Consider the following 23,069-nt stretch of genomic DNA (forward strand, 5'->3'; position numbering starts at 1 on the left):
ATATGGCCGGGTTCACAGACAGGGTTTAGGTTATTCCAAGATTATATCAGACATTTAAGCAGCTTTTATAACCACGGTTTAGGAAAAAAATCTAGTGTACAACTTGAGACAAAACAATAGCAATGACATATTTTAAGATCTGTCAGTGTAAATTGCTTTCAGTTAAAACAGCTCAAACATGCATATTAGTCTGGGACTAGGCTTAAACCTTGTCTGTGAAACCGGGGGAATATATGTCAAATATATTATCTGGATCTCAAAAGGATGTTCCCATCATGTTAGAACATAACTGCGTTTGAAAATGGAGTCTGTGTTAATCTGAGCCGAGCGGAACGGATTCTTGGCTTGTTTTTAGCCGGGCTGCTTTAGCAGTTGCGCATGTATTAGCAGTAGCTGACACTAGTCCGCTAGTATTTTCCAACTACTGTCTATTATTGTGTTTATACTTAAGTTACCATATTTGTACTTAGCATTTCGAAGACTATATTTGGATAACAAGTCTGACTTATGCAAGGTCGGTTTTCCTTATCGTCTGACTTGGAGGCGAGTATTCCTATTACGAGTCTCTTATTGAGCCGGTTATAGCTAATTGATATCAATACCATATAGATGCATTGATAGACTGACCATAGTCAAATAATATGTAAATTCTGATTAATTGTATGTTTTGTTTTTAGTTTGCTTACTAACATGGATGACAGTAAACGGTCCTCCTCTCCCGAGGCATCTGTAGATCCCTCTCTCGTGTCAGACGATGGTAAAAATGTGAAATCAGTGTTGTGCCAGAGATGTTCTTCCAAAGTGCTCTGCCCAGGCATGGCAGTATTTGCAGAAAAGGAGGTAACTTGTTTTAAAACTAGTGTGTAAAACATTTAAAATACAGGTATGGTCATATGTTACATTACGATAATTCATTGTAATTTACAGTACTTAAGTAATTTGCAAAATTATAGTAATATCTGTTTGCACAACTGACTTGTAGTTTTAATATATATATATATATATATATATATATATATATATATATATATATATATATATATATATATATATATATTATATTATATACAATGATTATGATATTTCAAGACTGATATGTCATCTGTTTTCCATGCAACATCCCTTTCCATTTACCAGCTATTTCTCCCTTCAATGAGAAAGAAAACCTCCATTGGTCAGTCAGACGGGACATTGGATGGGGACACATTAACAGCTCACTGGCTGGTTGATGACATGTACACTTTTGAGAACGTGGGTTTCACAAAAGATGTAGGCAAAGTGAAGTACCTTATTTGTGCGGATTGTGAAATTGGACCCATTGGTTGGCATTGCCTGGATGACAAGAAGAGCTTCTATGTGGCATTGGACAGGGTGAACCACGAATAGAGCGCTTATTGAAGTCACTGTTTGGAAAAATCTTATTGTATTTGATTATGTAACTTAGATGGCTTTCTTGTTTTGGAACTACTATAGGTCTTGTTTTTGCTCTCTTCACAGAGTTCAGAAAAATGTAATTGGTTTTTGTATAGTTTATTTTTTTTTATTGTGACATTTTCATTCTCATCAAACTGTATGGTAACATGTACACCTGTCTAACATCATAGATGAATGGAGACGGTCCTTTTAATCATTCCTTAACACAAGACCTTTCTATTATCTCTCTATGACTTTTCAGAACACATGAAGTCACTTTTCTGTATGAGGAGAATTAGGAGAAGGTCAGTGCTTGTCAAATAACAAAATTCATGGTTGACCATTTAAGAGAATTGCAATATTATACTGAAAAAATAAAATATAACTAAGCTGTTATGAGAGTTACTATTTTTTTGTAGAAAAGTGTCCCTTAATGTATCTGTGTGTGTGTGTGTATTTATGTATACGTACGTACGTATGTGTATATATATATATATATATATATATATATATATATATGTGTGTGTGTGTGTGTGTGTGTATATATATATATATATATATAACGCCTCTAAGTGCCATCTGAAATTTTCTTCTAGAATGATCATTTTATCAAGCTTGTATATTTAAGTTCAGTAATTTCACTTAAATGACAATTCATAGGTAATTTTCATTGCCATTTAAGTGAAATTACTTAACTTAAATATACGAGCTTGATAAAAATTATCATTCTAGAAGAAAATCTCAGATGGCACTTACAGGCTTTTGCATCTGAACTCTTCATATATATATATATATATATATATATATATATATATATATATATATATATACACATATATATATATACACACACACACACACACACATATATATATATATATATATATATATATATATATATATATATATATATATATATTAGTGTGTGTGTGTCACAAATATGTCTGTTGTAGACGTAAAGAACATTTATTATTTAAACTCGTGATTTAGGGGAAAATAAGACAGTAAACATCGATATGTTATGTTTTTAAGACAATTAAGCAAAAGTGTCGATATTGTCAGGCTACAACTGCCACACCTCGGTCATTCTGCCTCGGCAGAATAACTGCGGTTTCCTGCGATAGGCGGGTAAGGGAACCCGGGATCGCTGTCCTGCGTTAGGGGGCGACAGCTTCCGAGTTGACGTGCGATACGTGCTCATAGAAATTGCTCGCATGGAATACTACGTTGGATGTTGATGGACCCTCTGCACAGAGATATGTAAAGACAAAAGTCAATCGCAACGCTAGCACGGTGAGATACTTTCTGTCTTGGCACAATATTTCATTTTCCGCTGAAGGATCATGCATTCCGAAATCGGGTCACGAGACGGTGCAAATGCTCACGGATTATGTATTCAAACAGTTTTTGATGTGGTATCTGTACGATGTCACCCCATGCCAAAGGTTAATCATGATTTTAGATGGTAATCGAGTGACTAAATTCATCGTCCCTGGACAACATCTGTTACTTCCGAGTGGGTAACTTGAAAGAGTCCATTTAAAGAAGTAGTTCCGGTGAAAATGAAGCTTTGGTTTATCAATCCGCGCGAGTCACCAAGTCACTTCTCTAATTCAATGGGAACCTACTTCTGCCTTTTGAAAGCACTTCAGAGGAGACGGTTAAACGCATAAATATACAAAAGTTTCCGAAGGGTTCCTCATATTTGTATATAAAGCTTTGTTTTGATCACAGGTTTCATGAGAGTACCATCTGCTACTTAACATGTTTACTTAAGCCTTCGCGAGCAGATAAAGCTAAGAAAAAACGCAAACGCGTTTTGAAAATAAAACCTGGATGGCTGTTATAGACAGCTACGTGTGCTAGATTTGAAATATAATTGCATGTTTTGTTTGCTATATTTAAATTAATTGAAGTAATGTATATATTTTTGTTAATAATAAATTGTTAAAAATTGTTGACCATTACTAAACCAAAAGCTTTGTTAGTAGGCCTATCGTTACGTAAATGGTGCGATAATGAATTATGACCTTTTTCCCCTTCCAATGCAATTTAGAGAATTTAAGCGTACATTTTACAATTTAAAAAACTTATTCATAAAAAATCTGCATTTGTGAGAATGTCGGACAAAGAAAGGAAATCAAGCGTCTCTACTTTTGAAGCGGAAGACGACTAAGCACTCTTACGTCAGCACTCCGTCTGTGTGTACGTTTCCCAAAGTGGATGAGGATGTTAATTGTCGGAGTTCAGGTGTAATCATTCTTTAATATGGCATCTTTTCGAGACTAATTAAAACATTTACTTCAACTTCAAACAGTTTACTACAGTTTCTACATGTCATCATTTGGATCAAGTTCCCCAGAATGACCCATTCACGACCCAACGAGTTTATTCCACCACCGGAGTGCCCTGTCTTTGAGCCCAGTTGGGAGGAATTTGCCGACCCTTTTGGGTTCATCAACAAAATACGTCCAATTGCAGAAAACACTGGCATCTGCAAGATCCGACCGCCCCCGGTAAGTTTCTTCGACATATAACAGAACTGTCAAATGCAAGCTACCTCTCTGTCGTCTTTTTTACTCGTAGATTGCAGATCCCGAAACACTTTTTCTAAAGACAGGCTTTTTCAACATGGCGGATTGCGGCTCCAGCCATTGCGAACGTTCGTAACGGCGTGTGCGCGTGTACGCGCAGCTACTAGCTATTCGTGAATGCTCGCGTGTGGTTTACTCCTACAGCGACCACAATAACATCACTTGCTTTCCTTTCAAGAGAGTTTTATCATACTATGGCTTATAAATATCACAACTGTTTTTTGAGCAGATACTTTTAATTAATGGTTGGTTGATGGAAAAATGTTGAGGAACAGAATGTAGTGATTGTTATTGTCTTCCAAAATCAATGTTAGAATGCATCCACCCAAACAAGAACAATCCTCGATAGTTGAACTTGGAACCTAGGACAAGCATTATATAACTTTTTTACATTTATTTTGAAACATTTTTGCGAAAAACGTGTACTGTTGGTGTAACGTTGAATAAAAAAAATGCAACTTCCTCATTTTTTTTTTTTTTTTTTTTACATTTACGTCAAAGCATTTGCTTTCAAATATAATCCTTTACTTGGTTAACTGATGTTGAAAGGTGGTGTGAAAGTGTTTGTTGATCATGTTTTTATTTATTATGTTTATGTATTAGCTACTTATTTTTTTCAGTGCGGAAACTGTCTTGTCTAAAAATGGCCACTTGTCTTTTGCTACCAAATAATGTACAACCGCTCGTTTGTTAACACATTACTGTCGTTTATTAAATAGTTTTAAGTTTTATCTTGAGACAAAATTGTAAAATAAATAAAATATTGCTGAAGTTGTCGGTGGCGTAATTGTTCTTTGCCGTTGTCCTCCATGTTGTGCGAGTTGTGTATTTGCATTTGGCCATTGAAACTGAAATTTGATGTAAATAGCAACGCAAGCGAGAAGCTGGATTCGGTTTAGATCGCGTTTTAAACATTTACAGAACAATAAAGTTGTTTATTGTCTTGGCTATGTAAATTTATTGTGTTTTGCCTTGTTGTTCACAACTGTTAACACCCTAAAACGGCCTCCGTTGAATCTATCCATCCTAGTATGTTATACTGTGCTAATATCCTTTTATAACTGATTTATTAGCACATACATATATAATTAATGTATTAGCACATACATATATTTGATAAAATGTTAATAGTTCCAAATTCTTGCCTGTGGACCATTTCACAACCTCAATTATATTTGTTTTTTTGCGTATGCAATGCATCATACAATACCTTATGATGGACACAGCAAAATTGGTTTAAGGTGAAGAATCAGGGCTTTTTGAAATGAAAACCATCTTGATGTTGATTTGTGTATTAAACCATAATAATATTTTTTTTAATCAACCGGGTGTAGATGAAATGCTATACTACTTTCATATTGTATTTATAAGCGTTATTGTTCAGTACAAAGATGTCATTATGAAAAACCCACATGCAGATATAAACTGAAAGAATGCTCTTCTGTTAGACCAGAGTTTTTAACTTGTGTGGCAAATGGTATACATAAAAGCTTAACACATTTTTTTCTTTATGTCAGGGATGGCAGCCACCATTTGCCTGTGATGTGGACAGACTGCATTTCACACCACGCATTCAGAGGCTCAATGAGTTGGAGGTGAGACCTTTATTTGTCTCCTGTTTGATCAAAATTTTGTATTTGCAGATATGTTCATGTGGCCTTATTAAACCGAAACCTGCAACTAGACATGACCTCTTTTTGGTCTGCCACAATTAAAAGCTCAGGGTTTGGTGTCAACTAAAAAGGTCACTAACAGAAAGGAAAGGTCGCTGGTGTAAAATCACAATAAGATCACATATTGTTGCCACCAACTCTTTTGATTGCTCTGTGGTTTAATCCTTTTTTTTTTTTTTTAAGGATTATTTAATGAATACAATGTTCAAAAGAACAGCATTTATTTGATATAGAAAATCTTTTGTAATATTATAAAAAAATGTATTGTCAGTTTTAATGAATTGAAAGTGTCCTTTCTGAATACAAATATTAATTTCTTTGAAAATATCATACTGACCCTAAATAATTCTGATATAAATTGTTCTTTTAAATATAAAACGAGTGCAAAAAAAGATGCTTTCTCCTTTGCATACTAAATGCTACTGAAAGAACGACGACTTCATGTTTGATTTTCTGAAACCATTTTTGTTGTATTTTTTTTGTTTCATAGGCCCAAACCAGAGTTAAGCTCAATTTCTTGGACCAGATTGCAAAGTTCTGGGAACTGCAGGGATGCACATTGAAAATTCCTCATGTTGAGCGCAAAACCCTGGATTTATATGTTCTTTACAAGGTAGGACTGAGGTTTTGTTATCTAAGTTTTACAGTTTGCACTTTGCAGGTAATATGGAGTTGAAAACGCTGATGTATACTTCCTCTGTGGCATTTTTGGAAAGAAAATATATGTAAACATGTCTTTGGTGACCTCTTTCTCCGTCTAGCTGGTCAAAGAAGAGGGTGGCTTTGATGTGGTCTGTAGAGAGCGGAGATGGACCCAGATTGCACTGAAGATGGGCTTTGCTCCCGGCAAAGCAGTTGGCTCTCACCTCCGCTCTCACTATGAGAGGATTCTCTACCCATACTATTTGTTCCAGACAGGAGCTAATCTTATGGTGAGGTCACTAAAGCGCTTATATAACTTCCCCTTTCCTCTTTTCAGCCTTATATCATTCAGTTTCCATCCCTTTTCCTGATTAATTTTCTTTGTTATGTTGCACACATGACAGCCATTGTCCATGATAATATTTTGGCAGGGAACCCAACTATCTGAACAGAAAGGGTGTCCCAGTTTATTAAGCATTGTTAAGTGCCCTAGTTTATTTATACACGACACAACTATGAAGTGCAGCAAACATATACTTGAAGTTGTGTTCGTGTGTGTTTTTATAGGGTGTCATTTGTAGTTTGTTTTTACTTTTTAAGTAGTGTCTGGCAGGCTGTTTGTGTGTGTTTGGGTGTTCCTGAGTGATGATTGGTTAACAGTTTTCTCTGATGTGCATGTTTTTCTGTGCTGTACCCTCGGTCCCCTCCCCCCACCCATAAAGTGGTGTGAATTCATGTGATGAGCCCTGAGCTCTAGGCCCACTCGCCTGCTGCTTTTACCCTATGGTTAATACCCTAGGGGTGATCTGTTTTGCCTCTCACTGTTACTGGCTTTAATAATGTCCACCCTGCTGTCATGTGGCTCTCTGGTTAATTAGATAAGAGTGAAGCCACATGTGCACACTTATAGTGGTGTCATAAATAAAGTACATTTGCGTTGTTTCCATTTCCATTTTTTTATTGTGAATATGTGGCCTTGTCACTTGAAGTGGTGCATCGGACATGATGTCGACGTTAAATCTTTTTCTTCAACAGAACTCTCAGAAGCCAACTCTGACTAATGACACCAAAGACAAAGAGTACAAACCCCACGACCTGCCCCAGCGTCAGTCAGTGCAACCAGTAGAAACCTGCACTATTGCCCGCAGAGCTAAACGGACAGAGGTAAAGGGCATTCATACCTTGGACCAGTTGTTCAAACTAGATAGTAATGCCCTTAACTCTGACATTTCGCTTCTCTTCATAGGGTCGCTGTTTTAAATCAGAACCGGGTGAGGTGTGTGAAAACAAACCCAACCTGAGGCGGCGAATGGGCTCTTGTGTGGCAAAATCGGAACCAGGTACAGATCCATATATTTTATTTCTATTTCGATTTTTCCATTCAAAAATCACTTTGCATATTTTGAAGTAGGGCCATTATTTATATATATATTAGAGGTGGGCATAGATTATTTTTTTTAAATCTAGATTAATCTAGATTAATTTTGAAATTAATCTAGATTAATCTAGATTAAAATGGCTCATTTGAATTCTGCCGAAGGCATTCAGAATATGTGTGCTACCCAAATAATGACTATAAAAGTAAGTCTTTGAGAACGGGTTTCTCAAGTCAGGTGGCGCATTAGACCAGGGGCTCATCTCCTGTTTCCAAAATGCATCCCAAACTGCTTGAGAAAGCTGTTCTACTCACTGTAAAAGGTTACTACTGTACTGTTACCGTCCGTAGGCAACATTAGGTAGGCCTATGTTATTATCAACTACTAGCGATGTTGCCTAAAATCCATATTGTGATATACATTGCAGCCTCTTGCGATAACGATATTATAATAAAACCATTTCAGAACAGGTTACACAGACCCTGCTAAACAACTGCTAAATGTATTTTTTTTTAAAGGGTGTATGTAGTTTTGAGAACATATATTGTGCAAAACTGTAAGTATACAACATAATTTTGCAGATAAATAAAATGTAAGTACACTAGCTGCAGAGACTTAAGTAGGTCTAATGTTTATTATGGCTTGGAGCTTATGAAACCCCAAATTTAAAATTAGAATATTGTCTAACTGATGTCTTTTCAGTTAAAAAGAAACACAACAACGATTCTTAAAATCGGGCGCAGACAGAGATTATGTTCTACACCACTCAGATATATTGGGAATAATACGCGCGCGCTGGTATTCAGTGATATGTTTCGTTTTGAATTTGAGGTGGTAGAACGGATAAGTCACGTTTTCACTTACCGAACTGTTACCTCACACACTCTGTCTATATAGTTTGCTGCTGCTCGTTGCACCGATCTTTTTCACCAGTTTTCACTTTCAGCTGTGTTACAGTGTTTACTTAAGATGACGACGAATATGATGCGTTGCAGCCGGGTGTTCCTTGCGGCCGCGGGTAGATTGCGTCATCATAGCTTGTGTAGCTTGAGCCAGCTCCGAACCCAACTTGGAGAATAGATTAACGGCGATATTTTTTTTATCGCGCGATAAGAGTCTCGCTGCGTTAACGCCGATAACGGCCCACCACTATATAATATTATATATATATATATATATATATATATATATATATATATATATATACATACACTCTCACCTAAAGGATTATTAGGAACACCTGTTTAATTTCTCATTAATGCGATTATCTAATCAACCAATCACATGGCAGTTGCTTCAATGCATTTAGGGGTGTGGTCCTGGTCAAGACAATCTCCTGAACTCCAAACTGAATGTCAGAATGGGAAAGAAAGGTGATTTAAGCCATTTTGAGCGTGGCATGGTTGTTGGTGCCAGACGGGCCAGTCTGAGTATTTCACAATCTGCTCAGTTACTGGGATTTTCACGCACAACCATTTCTAGGGTTTACAAAAAATGGTGTGAAAAGGGAAAAACATCCAGTATGCGGCAGTCCTGTGGCCAAAAATGCCTTGTTGATGCTAGAGGTCAGAGGAGAATGGGCCGACTGATTCAAGCTGATAGAAGAGCAACTTTGACTGAAATAACCACTCGTTACAACCGAGGTATGCAGCAAAGCATTTGTGAAGCCACAACACACACAACCTTGAGGCGGATGGGCTACAACAGCAGAAGACCCCACCGGGTACCACTCATCTCCACTACAAATAGGAAAAAGAGGCTACAATTTGCACAAGCTCACCAAAATTGGACAGTTGAAGACTGGAAAAATGTTGCCTGGTCTGATGGGTCTCGATTTCTGTTGAGACATTCAGATGGTAGAGTCAGAATTTGGCGTAAACAGAATGAGAACATGGATCCATCATGCCTTGTTACCACTGTGGAGGCTGGTGGTGGTGGTGGTGTAATGGTGTGGGGGATGTTTTCTTGGCACACTTTACGCCCCTTAGTGCCAATTGGGCATCATTTAAATGCCATGGCCTACCTGAGCATTGTTTCTGACCATGTCCATCCCTTTATGACCACCATGTACCCATCCTCTGATGGCTACTTCCAGCAGGATAATGCACCATGTCACAAAGCTCGAATCATTTCAAATTGGTTTCTTGAACATGACAATGAGTTCACTGTACTAAAATGGCCCCCACAGTCACCAGATCTCAACCCAATAGAGCATCTTTGGGATGTGGTGGAACGGGAGCTTCGTGCCGTGGATGTGCATCCCACAAATATCCATCAACTGCAAGATGCTATCCTATCAATATGGGCCAACATTTCTAAAGAATGCTTTCAGCACCTTGTTGAATCAATGCCACGTAGAATTAAGGCAGTTCTGAAGGCGAAAGGGGGTCAAACACAGTATTAGTATGGTGTTCCTAATAATCCTTTAGATGAGTGTATATATATATATATATATATATATATATATATATATATATATATATATATATATATATATATATAGGGATTATTTTGGTAATCGAGTAATCCGATATTTTGTTTTGGTGATAAAAACAGACCTAAGCAAACGATATCCTTTTAAAATGACTTAAAATACATAAATAATAACAATGAGGCAATAATAGTTGTTTCAAATGAAGTATCAAAATCAAGTAATCCTATTATAGTTTTATAGAAAAACAATGTTAAAATGCGTAATATACATAATATAGAATGGTTTTAATACATTGGGAAGCATTAGAAAACGGTCTAATAATGCGGTTCATGGATTCTCGTTGTGGAATGCGCCACTTCTGGTATTTTGCCAGTTACTCGTCACGGGAAAATTGCAATCGAGGATTTTTTTAAATCGAGTGCTCGTATTTTATCAAGGAATCGTGACAGCCCTATTTTGAAGTTCATCATGGTTTGGTATTAGCATCCATCTATGCTACTATTCAAAAGTTTGGGGTCAGTGACAGGACATGCTGTTCTTTTTAACTTGGTATTCATTAAAACATTCTGTAAAAACAAAATATTAAGCAGAACAATGTTTTCAACATTGATGATAAATGTTTCTTGACCTCCAATCAGCATATTAGAAGGATCATGTGACACTGAAGACCGCAGTAATGACTGCTGAAAATTCAGCTCTACCATCACAGGAATAAGTTATCTTAAATAGTAATAATATTTCATGATATTACATGATATTTTATCGTATTTTGATCAAATAAATTCAGCCTTGAGCATGAGAGATTTCTTTTAAAAAGTCATACTGATCCCAAACCTTTAAATGGTAGTGTATTTCCAACTTGTAATCTTACTGCAACGTGAAATTCTGAACTTATTTACTTGACATCTCTTCTAGTCAAAGAAATTCCAGTGCAGGTGAAAGAAGAACCCATTGAGCAACCAGTTGAAGGGGAAAAATCAAAGGTGAGGAAGGAGGTCAGAGGATCATTCACACAACAGAAAGTGTGCACTGCATTCCTTTATGGCAATGTTTGGGGTTTTTTCCCCACAGGTGGAGCAGTACATATGCTTGGTATGTGGGGGTGGAGGTGATGAAGATAGATTATTGCTTTGTGATGGGTGTGACGACAGTTATCACACCTTCTGTCTGATCCCACCCCTCCACGATGTCCCTAAAGGTGACTGGAGGTGCCCCAAGTGCCTGGCTCAGGTGAGCCACTCCCGACTGACTACATCTGCAAAATTATGCCATCATGACCATTTTCTTTGTCTTTATCACATAATTGTTTTGTGACCTAATATGATATTGATGAAACATTTGATAACATAAATGCTGTCATATTCTTAGAACCTATATTCATAACTAAATTACAGCTGTTCCTGTTTGCGCTCTCTGCACCCATTACCTGCTGTCTGTTAGTACATGTGATTTTTGCTTAGTTGTACGGAATTGTTTAATAGTCGATTGCATTTAGTCTATGCAGTTATAATGCATGTAATCATTGGCTTCTCTGTTCTCACTATAGGAGTGTGGTAAGCCACAGGTGGCGTTTGGCTTTGAGCAGGCCTCCAGAGACTACACCCTCCGCACCTTTGGTGATATGGCTGACTCTTTCAAGTCTGACTACTTTAACATGCCTGTTCACGTATGTCTGTTAAATCAAAACTTGAGAAACAAATATGATTGTATACCATGTGCTATTGGAATATGAAGTGATCGCCCTTATCGTTTGACAGATGGTTCCCACAGAGCTGGTGGAGAAGGAGTTCTGGCGGCTGGTTAGCACCATAGAGGAGGATGTCACTGTTGAGTATGGGGCTGATATTGCTTCAAAGGATTTCGGAAGTGGCTTCCCTGTTAAGAACGGCACATTTAAGCTCTCGCCAGAGGAGGAGGTACAAAAATAACCTGAAATGCCAAGTTCTTGCAGTCTGTATGCTGAAAGTACAGATCAAAATCTTCAGATCACAAATGCATGTTTCATTAAATCATCTTTTTGTTCAGGATTATCTGAGCAGTGGCTGGAACCTCAACAACATGCCAGTGTTGGATGCATCTGTGCTGACTCATGTCACAGCGGACATCTGTGGGATGAAGCTCCCATGGCTTTATGTGGGCATGTGCTTCTCCTCCTTCTGCTGGCACATTGAGGACCACTGGAGCTATTCCATCAACTATCTGCACTGGTAATCCACTCGCACTTTTCACATTAAAAGAAACCCATTTTACATGGTAGATTATGCACACATGCTCTTCAGCTCTTCATGCTCTTTGCTGTGCCACCTTGTACGTGCTTTTTTATGCTTCATATTAACACCTACTAGTATCAACCAAACCATGCTCTTTTGTTGTTTTGATCTGCAGGGGAGAGCCAAAGACGTGGTATGGCGCTCCTGGCTATGCCGCCGAGCAGTTGGAGAATGTGATGAAGAGCCTGGCCCCTGAGCTCTTTGAGTCTCAGCCAGACCTGCTCCACCAGCTGGTCACCATCATGAACCCAAATGTGCTCATGGATCATGGAGTACCAGTGAGTGGCCACATATACAATCATTAATGGAGAGTTCTGGACTAAACAAAGACCGTTAATAACATACGATTTTGTCCTCTGTAGATTTACCGTACAAACCAGTGTGCCGGCGAGTTTGTCATTACCTTCCCGAGGGCCTATCACAGTGGATTCAACCAGGGCTTCAACTTTGCAGAGGCAGTCAACTTCTGCACGGCAGACTGGGTAAAAGGCGTTGGCATAAAATAAAAATTCACCCAATCTATTTTGTAAATGCATGTTAATGATCTTGTGGCATGCAGAACATTGTACGTTTACACGACAATGATGTACTAAAAACGGACACATTTGTCCTTTGCATTTTTCGCGTAAAGACGACAACATTGTCAAAACGTTCCCCGTTCACACGGATCTGTGAAAATGACTAAAAACAATGTATTCTGCTGCCAGGCCAGTAATTGGCGATGTCACTTTGTAAAGAAAAACTACGCACCTATAGACTGAACACATAATACACATGCATATTCAAATTCACCTTTTTGTAGTTTACATGGAGACAATAACAGTATCGTTTTTAAAAAACTTTTACTTTGAAACCTGTTTCAAAAGTTTGTGTTTTCAGCCCACCAAAAAGTTGTGTAAATGAACATCTAAAATGCATAAAGTTTTTAGTTGAAAACAGCGTTGTGTAAACGGCCCATTAAACTCCACACCTTTCTTTGAATGCTGCTACTTCAGATACATTATGATTTTAATGTTGGATAAGCATAATTCCATACAAGATATGAGTCAATGTGATCTAAAATACGGTCTTGTGTTTCAGATGCATCTTGGTCGAAAGTGTGTTGAGCACTATCGATCACTCAACAGATACTGTGTTTTCTCCCACGATGAAATGACCTGTAACATTGCCGCCAAGGCAGACAGTCTAGAGTTGGAACTGGCCACTGCTGTCCAGAAGGACATGTGCGCTATGATTTTGGAAGAGAAGATGCTCCGTGAGAAAGCCTATAAGCGGGTGGGTGGCTATTTTAAAGGCAGTGAGCCCATTTAAACTGCTTTAACTTGCACTTCATGACCCAATTGAGAGTGTGCGTGTGTGCGTGTGTGCGTGTGTGCGTGTGTGCGTGTGTGCGTGTGTGCGTGTGTGCGTGCGTGTGTGTGCGTGTGTGTGCGTGTGTGTGCGTGTGTGTGCGTGTGTGTGCGCGTGTGTGCGCGTGTGTGTGCGTGTGTGTGCGTGTGTGTGCGTGTGTGCGCGTGTGTGCGCGTGTGTGTGCGTGTGTGTGTGTAAATTCATTTAGAAAAATAAGACAATATAAGGCTGTTACCAATAAAAATGAACTCCATATCAACAAAATCCATCCTTCCACTCCAGAGAAAATGCATTATTTAGCATGTATTTACACAGACTGTTTAATGAAACAGAGATGGCATTAATGCATTTACACTGAAAAAATTTTAAATGCATAATGTTATGAGACAAATGTTTTTGTTTTTTTTTACAATACAGTGTTTACAATACAAATATGAAATATTGTAAAAATGCAATGATACTTAAAAATATTAAACTGAACAGGTAGTAGGTGGTGGCAGGTGACTGTCCTAATGAGTGAGTCATTGAATCATTCAGCTGATTTGTTCAAAAGGCTGATTCATTTAAGAATGAAGCAAGTGATTCTCTTTATGAATGAGTCATTGAATCACTGACTCAACCAATTCGTTCAAAAACATTTAATCATTCACACCACTGTTTGTTGCTCTGAGACGGCAATTCGATATTGATTCATTTGAATAAATCAAGTACATGGCAAATTTTCTCAAGGAAAAAAATCAACTAATGCTGTAAATTATACAGGGAGTCAGTAGGTTCTAAATTACTATAATATTGAATATAAAAAAACTATAATAATAAAAAACTTCTATAATGATGAAGTTATAACACTTCGTAATTATGTTTCGACTCCAATTCATGTTTATTTCATGCTGTGACTAGTAGTAAATAGGAAGAGGTGATCTGTTCACATGTCCTTCGCTTTTTCATATCAAAAGTAACAAAGCACAAAGTTTGTTTGTTTTTTTGGGATGGAAGGCGCACTACAAAGCTTTTTTTCATTCATCAACCGAAAACAGCATAGACCGAAAAAAAGATTCTTGGGATTTAAGAATCGATATTGGTTCATAAAAATCAACAAATTTATTTACCCTGCCTATATATATATATATATATATGTATATGTGTGTGTGTAAACATTTGAAGTGGATCAAAAAAGTTCATAAAAGTTGTCATAAGAAAAGAACAGGTATTGTTCAAAATTCATGTATAAATTTGAAAGATTTTGATCCACTTGTTTCATTGATCCAAATGTTGACTACTGTATATGTGTGTGTATGTAGCTGCAGGTTTAAAAAAAAATTATATATATATAAATTTAACCTCTAGCTCTGCCTCTGCTCTTTGTTTGCATTCATGGTCGGTCTGTCTATTACTAATTGATCCCATTGTGTATTTGCTTTTCTGTAGGGTGTGTGGCACTCCCAGCAGGTTGACTATGATGTACTACCAGACGAGGAAAGGCAGTGTGCTAAGTGCCGGACCACCTGTTACCTGTCTGCCATCACCTGTCCCTGTAGCCCCGACCAGCTGGTCTGTCTCCACCATATCCAGGACCTCTGCCCTTGTCCTGCTAGAAGCTACACACTCAAGTATGTGTTCGCAAAAGCATAGGACATTAAAACAAGTCATGGGTTTAAAACTCAGAATGATGATTCATATGCAAAAAGTTCTTGCTTTAATTCTACATATTAACCTTTTTGTCTTTTACTTGCTCAGCTATAAATACACACTTGCCGAGCTGAAACCGTTGTTCCAGGTTTTGACGGCTCGTGCAGAGTCCTATGAAGACTGGGCATCTAAAGTTAACAAGATTTTGAAAGCAGATCAAGACAATAAAAGTGGTAAGTTATTTTTGCAATGTGTTTATCTTTAAACCTTAGAAACCCAAGCATTTATTATTCATAATGGGTTTTTTGTTAATGTTGTCTCACCCTTTAACAAACTTTAGGAAGCAATTCGTTTTAAATAAATTTGCATCGGGGTATATTTACAAAAAAAACATTGCGAAATTGCCCGAGTGTATTTGAAAAACAGTTGATAAATTTCACTATTTGAACATTTACATAACCACATAACTTAATAATATTTTAAATGCTTTGATATGAATATTTATATGTTCATTTTAACCATTAATTACACTTAAATGTGTATATATAATTTTGTTATATCATTATAATATGTAACTTTTTTTATTTAATCATTTATTGAATAGGCTCCATTGTGTGAGAACATTAAAAAAGTTTGACCCCTGAAGCCAAGCGTTTCTTTTTTGTTACATTGAGAGAAATTGTCTCATTTATGTACGTTCAGAAGTTCAGAGCATTTTCAATCTCTAAACATGTATGAATAAAATAAAAAATATATATCTCAAATTGTTTGTAAATGTATACATTTATTCCAAAAGTGTTAGCTGGCTTGGTGACTTAAGCGAGCTGTGGCAGTTATTTTTGCTAATTTTTCTCCACCAAAACTGTTGTTGTGATGCATTTCAAGCATGTCAGCTACTGTCATTGTGTTTGTTTAGTGAAAGTTAGGTATTATCTAATTGCCTTGTACAAACTTTGCAAAATTCTGCTATGCTGGGATTCTGGGGATTTAAATGCTCTTGTTTTTTTAATGTCTAAAATAATTAATTTTGTTTTATTATTAGATTTGGAGGAGCTTCGTTCCTTGATAGTAGAAGCAGAGAAGAAGATGTACCCCGAGACTGACCTGCTATGTCACCTGCGTCAAGTCATCCAGAATGCAGATAGGTGTACCTCAATGGCCCAACAACTCCTCAATGGGAAGAGACAGACGAGGTATGTTTATTGCTTCCTCTGATATGTAAAACTATCTGAAGTTCTTGCATTTTAAGTAGTTTTAAATTGATGCAGTTCTGTATCAAATGTGTATATTTTTGTTGATAGGTATCGCTCCGGTGGGGGGAAGTCTCAAAACCAGCTCACTGTGGAGGAACTGAAGACGTTTGTCAATCAGTTGTATGACCTGCCTTGTACCATCCGACAGGCCCCTTTCTTAAAGGTAACCAACCACACAACATCCTAAGTGTCATTTTCCTTGTTCCCAGATGTGCTGATCTTATATTTTTCCCTCGAACCTCTATCTCAGGCTCTTTTGAACCGTGTTGAACAGTTCCAGCAGCAGAGCTTGGATCTCCTTGCAGAGGACATGGCTGGTTCCTCTGCCCTCCAAGGCCTCCTAGATGAAGGCGCAGGCTTGGATGTGGAGTTGCCTCAGCTGGCGGCGTTGAGGCAGAGGCTGGAGCAAGCACGCTGGGTGGAGGCTGTTCAAGAAGCCAGCGATCAGCCGGCCGACCTCAGTCTAGACTGCATGAGGAGGCTCATAGATCAGGGAGTAGGCCTGGCACCGCACTCCTGTGTGGAAAGAACCATGGCCCGTCTGCAGGAGCTGCTCACTGTCTGTGAACACTGGGAAGAAAAGGCCCATAACATGCTCACTGCTAGGTGAACTTAATTTGTATTTAAGTGAAATGTTACTTTAATTTAAAGGGATAGTTCTCCAAATTTTTTTTATTAATTTAACTGTCATTATTTAATCCCCCTCATGTCATTCCAAATACGTGAGACTTTGAGAGATCTCTGTCCCTCCATTGAAAAGCCATTGCATCAAAACTTCGATGTTTTAAAAAGTTCATAAAGAGATTGTAAAAGAAAACCGTATAAATGCAGTGGTTTAATCCAAGCCTTCTGAAGAGAGATGATTGATTTAGGCTATATGAAGAAAATATTTACTTTAGGCTTTTCATTATATATGAATAAAGGCCTAAATTAAATTTTTTCATCATATAAAGCGATTTGCTATCAAAAATTTGGTAGAATGGACTTTTAGCGAAGGACTGAAATCTTTCAGGTTTAAAAAAAACATTCCTTTTGTGTTTTGAATATAAATGAAAGTCTTATGGGTTTGGAACCGAGACAACACGAGGGTGAGTAAATGACGATAGAATTTTCACTTTTTTTGATCAACATCCCTTTTATCAGCTAGATCTGAGAAGCGAAAGCAACTCCTGGTGGTTTAAGTTTGGCATTGTGCATGACCAAATTCATTGTGCAACAAAATAATTTGCAAGTTGTTGTCAATTTTGCTTGCAAATTTTGTTTGCCTATTCCTTTCAATGGCTTATGGCTAATATAAGTCCTGCACTCCCAACATGCATGTTGTAAAAAAGACATCTGGTTGAGGTGGTTCTGATTGGGAATAAAAATGTGCAGGGTTGACAAATTGACTTAAAGCTGTTTACTGACTGATAAACTCAGATCAATCTATTGTGACATTGTCTAATGTGACACATACATTGTCCATACACAACAGTTTGGAGATTTTGTTGAAATGTCTGTTTTGCTGACCATTTGTTTGATCAAAATACAGTAAAAACATGCAGTTTAAAATATTTTAATACATTTTAAAATCTTATTCATTCCTGTAATGGGAAAGCTGAATTTCCAGCAGTTACTCTAGTCTTCAGTGTCACTTGATCCATCAGAAATCATTCTCTAATATGCTAATTTGCTGCTCAAGATTTGTCTTAAGCAGCTGTTTTTCACATTGATAACACTATTTTTGTGAAATAGAAAGTTCAAAAGAACAGCATTCATTTCAATTGTAAATCTTTTGTTACAAATGTAAAAACATTTACTGTCCAATTAACTGTCAATACTATCAATTTAATGCGTTGTTGCTGAATTGAACCTTTTGATCCTGTAAAATAATGTAGACTCGCTTGTTTTTTGCTCTTTTTCAGGCCTCGTCATAGTATCGAGACTCTTGAGGCAGCTATACAGGAAGTGGACAGCATCCCAGCATACCTTCCCAGCTGTCTTCAGCTCAAAGACTGTGTAAGCAGGGCCAGAGAGTGGATAATGGAAGCAGATTCTCTTCAGGTGTGTTTCACATACTTCTGTACTGCTCTATTATTTGTAACCCAACGATTGGATACATAGAAACTTGTGTAAGTAGTGATCCATCCATTTAAACATTTATTGCTACAGGCTGGAGGCCGTATTCCTGGTCTTGCTACCCTATCTGAACTAGTGTCGAGAGCCAGAGGTATTCCGGTTATGTTGGAACCACTCACTCGACTGGAAAGCTTAGTATCTGAGGTACAGACCTGGAAGGAGAGTGCAGCTAAAACGTTCCTGTTGAGGAACTCATCCTATTCTCTTCTTGAGGTAGATTACTTATTTGCAACCATACTTATTTTGGATATGAATAACTATATGATTTAAGTCAAATAAGTGGTTTTGTTGTTAATTTGTATGTTCGTGTCTTTAAGGTTCTGTGTCCTAGGTGTGAGACTGGAATGCAGAAGTCAAAATCTAAAAAAGCCAAGGATGTCTCATTACCCTGCAAGAAAGTTGAAGTAAAACTGGACTCCCTTTTTGATGTGGAAAAAGCGCTTTCTACGAGCAAAGATACAGCTTCAGCAGTAGGTCACCTTTTGGTTTTAGGCTGAATGCAAAACAAGTAGGTTTTGGTTAGTCTCGCTGACCCTGATATATTGCACTCAAAAATAAAAATAAAATTCAGGATTTCTGCATGTCCTTAAAAGACTTCTTTAATTTAGCTGCACATTCAAAGTGAAAACGCAGCACTTTTGCACGTGGCACGTGATTTCAGAGTATTTTTAATGACCTGTTGATTAATTTACTTTATGTTTTTTATATTGTAAGATGCTGTAGATGGTTGCATATTTTATCTCCCTCATCTGTTTGAAAGAGCAGCTGGAAGCAGTAAAGCATATATATTTCAAAATAAGAGTCCCTGTCTATTTAGATTTTACTAGTATCGGCACAATCTTTTTATTGCCTTTCTTTAAACACATTATTATCATCATATCAGGAAAATCCAATATTGATCAACCTCTAATTCATATATATTGGTATATTAGTACATAAACCAATTTCAATTTGGTTTTGTAGTTGAATGTGTGCTCCAGCCTGTTTTAAAAATCTGAGATTGTATGGGTTTGTTCTGTATGGGCATGTGTTCTTAATTTTGATTCTTAAAAAAACTGCAGAAACCTAGAAAGAGCCATCCTTATTTTTGAGCCCTGACTGTTCACATGTGTGATGATGGACATTTGTGTATCTGCTCAGACTTGCATATTCTTCTCCAAACAGATGGCCACTCTCAGTGACGTACATCAGAAAGAGTTGGATAGCATGTCTATGTTGAGGATCTCAAATGAGTCAAAGTGTCAGTCTTCGCCCAGCTGTTTGGCCCCCACAGTGTGCTTGTGTCACACCGTCCCCGCAGGCCCCATGCTCCAGTGTGAACTTTGTCGAGACGCCTACCACAGCGGCTGTGTGCCGGGGTTTAAGGACATCCAGACAGGCCTACCGTGGTTATGCCCGCTCTGCAAGCGCTCTGAGAAGCCCCCTCTGGATAAGGTGCTTCCACTGCTCGCTTCCTTACAGCGGATTCGGATTCGGCTTCCGGAGGGCGATGCCCTGCGATATGTGATTGAGAGAACGGTGCGCTGGCAGCACAAAGTGCAGCAGGTTTCTCCTCCTACACAGCATCTGGATGGCAAAGTGAGCAAAATATTTTTCAATATAATTAGTTTGTAACATAAAAGCATATTTTCAGTTGACTTTATATTTGATTAATTCTATTTATATGATGCAGGCAAGACATATTTCTGGGATTGCATCATCTCAGGCAATGGAAGGGAGCAACAGTTCTTTCTACATGTTGCAGCCCTGCATTCCTCTCAATGGTGAGTCAACCACACCTGAAGTTTTTAAATGCACAGTTACAGAGTGGTTGTAAATGTCTTGATGTAAACATTTGGGATTCTGTCATGCGTTGCAGAACTCAGTGCTGAGTTGGAGGAGCTGTTGGTTGAAGGTCTTCTCCTGCAGGTGACGTTACCGGAGCTTCAACAGCTTTATAGCAGCCTGCTTAACAGGTTTTCACCATCCCAGCACTCCATGCAGAGCAGCGAACATGATCACCAGTATCACATTGCTCAAGACAGAAGTCCACCTCACAGGAGCCCCCCGCACAGCAAAGCACAGGTGGGAGAACTCTCAACTTGCTTACTAATCCTTCAATAGCATTTGCTTTGTAGCATTGTAAATTCTTATGATTTAGACCCAAATTTTTTTGTAAACCCAACCCCTTTGACTTTAATTATTTACTTGAAGTTAATATCTCAGTGAACAACACATTTACATGCTTATGGTTCTCTGATATTGGTTAATGGTCATAATATGACATGCAGGTAAACGAAAGTTGTCACAACTGACTTTGTATGCCCCAATTTTGACTTTTTGCCATAATTATGACCTTTAGCAGATATCAAGCCATAATTAAGATAAACATTTGAAATTGACATGGTTGCAAAAGTTGAAGTTTTGTCATAATAGTCTGTCATAACTGACTTATGTTACTTATTTCAGAACTATTTATTTAATTACTTATATATTTTTTTTATCATTTATTTAATTATTAGCTTTTCATCAACAATGGCAATGGGTTCAGTGTGAATAGTCCAAAAATGCAAATTAAATGATAAATAAACTTGAATCTCCTTCAGTACTGAAAAGTATTTCTAAAAAGTTTAATGTACTCCCAAAATGTTTTTATTAACATTTGTCCTGTTTATATGCTTAGTGTTTTGCTGTTAGCATAGCAACACACTAACGTCATACAATGTCAATTACATATCGAGTCTCTTGAGTGCTGTTCGCGTGAACTGCTGCCAATGTAGAGTGTTCCAAATCAGTCACTTACGAGGTTCCTTCCATAATTGTTGGAATGCTGTCTTGCGAGAAAGCTCACTAGGTTTCAGAACTGATCTTTTGACTGATTTTGATTTGAATTGTTTCCATCTAGGATGTGGTTCCAGAGATCAAGAAGGAATCCGAGAAGGTTGAGAAGAACAGCAAACGGCGTCTAGAGAAAGAGAACGTGGAAGGTCCGCACAGAGACAAGATAAAAAAGCCCAAGAAAAAGAAGCCCAAAATGAACAAAGAAAGGAGAAGAGAGGAGAAACGAACCACCTCCCCTGCCAACTCCCTTTCTGACCCATCGTATTCAGACGAGTCTGAGGAGGATTGGTCTGTGTGCTCGGCAAAGCGATGCCAACAGCCAGAAGGAAACGAGGTTAGCTCTAGCATAGTTGGAAGTGCTTGGTTTTGTTTTCTAATCCAGTGCATCATTCTTGCAAATATATTTGGGTTCTATTTTTGTGTGACTCTTGCCTGCATGAATATTTAATGTTTTTTTTGGGGTCTTCCTCATAGGTAAACTGGGTCCAGTGTGATGGCAGCTGTAACCAGTGGTTCCACCAGATTTGTGTGGGAGTGTCTGCTGAGCAGGCTGAGAATGAGGACTACATCTGCGTCAGCTGCGCTAAAAACTGATTTGACAGAATGAGGACCAAAATCATGTTTTTTCAAAGGATAGTCAAAAGGCTCCCCGTTTTGCACATAAGTTACAGCACCAAGAATGCACCAGAGATCATCCTCTTATTGATTCCCGCTTCCCCTCTGCTCCCTTGGTGCTACTGCCTTCTTGATAGGACTGTTAACAAAAATCTGTATGATTATCCGCTTTTTGTTTTGTATTTTTGAAGATTTCCTTCTATAACATTTTTTTTCTTCTTCTCTAGAGAACGTGATGCATAGATGTACCTCAGGGGTTTCCATCCCATAAATGCAAACGATGGGGAACTTCAGCTTCCCCAAATGTATTTGTTCATATTTATTGTTTGGTTTTTTTCTTTCCCCAGTCACCTTTCGAGAATTTCTAACAAGAAATTATCAATCTGGGCTATTTACACCAAATAATATTAATTGGACTAAACAAAATGGTCTAAAATTATTTTTGGAACCCGCTGTTTTGGTACATGTGTCTAATAATATAAAATATTATTTATTTATCCCAGCAATAAGTTGGCTGGTTACCCTGATTTTCAGTAGCTTGAGATCTGCTCTGATCTGTTGCTTGATGCATTAGAAGTGTTGTACAGAATCCTAATGTAGGTTGTCAGACAAAAGAGATGTAGCAGGCTGAAGAAAAAACTGTGTGAAATATACTTTGTGATGTATAATGTGGCTTTCTTTAAAACTCAAAACAGATCTTTCCGATGTTAATTCAGTTGTGGAATAAAATGGTTTGTTCTCACCTATAAATACTTACCTACTTCTGTTATCATGAACCTTTCTTGTCTTTATTTGTGTGCAACTTCTGTGTGGAATCGCACAAATCAAACACGTTGATGCTTCGTACTGAGCATCAGGTGGCGACAAAGTAAAAAAAAAAGT

General features: G+C 37.7%; 2 protein-coding genes across 2 annotated transcripts; both read left to right on the forward strand.

The window, feature by feature from the left end:
- The first annotated feature begins 285 nt into the window (after nt 1–285).
- Nucleotides 286–1,807, forward strand: rabif (RAB interacting factor). The gene is made up of 3 exons (XM_081358234.1): nt 286–543; nt 678–840; nt 1,138–1,807. Exons 2-3 carry the CDS (start codon nt 691–693, stop codon nt 1,384–1,386), a joined length of 399 nt encoding a protein of 132 aa, XP_081214360.1. The 5' UTR covers nt 286–543; nt 678–690; the 3' UTR covers nt 1,387–1,807.
- A 723-nt stretch (nt 1,808–2,530) lies between these two features.
- On the forward strand, nt 2,531–22,879 carry kdm5ba (lysine demethylase 5Ba). The gene is made up of 28 exons (XM_081357711.1): nt 2,531–2,706; nt 3,731–3,929; nt 5,525–5,602; nt 6,171–6,293; nt 6,442–6,612; nt 7,358–7,486; nt 7,569–7,662; nt 11,048–11,115; nt 11,204–11,362; nt 11,679–11,798; nt 11,890–12,048; nt 12,158–12,339; nt 12,518–12,680; nt 12,765–12,884; nt 13,483–13,677; nt 15,181–15,362; nt 15,490–15,614; nt 16,424–16,574; nt 16,683–16,797; nt 16,885–17,240; nt 18,539–18,677; nt 18,786–18,965; nt 19,070–19,222; nt 19,917–20,330; nt 20,425–20,515; nt 20,611–20,816; nt 21,637–21,906; nt 22,047–22,879. The coding sequence occupies exons 2-28, from the start codon at nt 3,777–3,779 to the stop codon at nt 22,164–22,166; spliced, it is 4,416 nt and encodes a 1,471-aa protein (XP_081213837.1). The 5' UTR covers nt 2,531–2,706; nt 3,731–3,776; the 3' UTR covers nt 22,167–22,879.
- Nucleotides 22,880–23,069: the final 190 nt, after the last annotated feature.

Source organism: Scardinius erythrophthalmus, assembly GCF_964197995.2.
Source record: "Scardinius erythrophthalmus genome assembly, chromosome: 25".
Lineage (NCBI taxonomy): Eukaryota > Metazoa > Chordata > Actinopteri > Cypriniformes > Leuciscidae > Scardinius > Scardinius erythrophthalmus.

Coding starts and splice junctions, on each gene's coding strand:
- rabif (XM_081358234.1), top strand. CDS start 691: ATGGATGACAGTAAACGGTCCTCCTCTCCCGAGGCATCTGTAGATCCC. Junction 841..1,137: donor CAGTATTTGCAGAAAAGGAG/GTAACTTGTTTT, acceptor TCCATTTACCAG/CTATTTCTCCCTTCAATGAG.
- kdm5ba (XM_081357711.1), top strand. CDS start 3,777: ATGACCCATTCACGACCCAACGAGTTTATTCCACCACCGGAGTGCCCT. Junction 7,487..7,568: donor GCAGAGCTAAACGGACAGAG/GTAAAGGGCATT, acceptor TTCTCTTCATAG/GGTCGCTGTTTTAAATCAGA. Junction 18,966..19,069: donor CATCCTATTCTCTTCTTGAG/GTAGATTACTTA, acceptor CGTGTCTTTAAG/GTTCTGTGTCCTAGGTGTGA.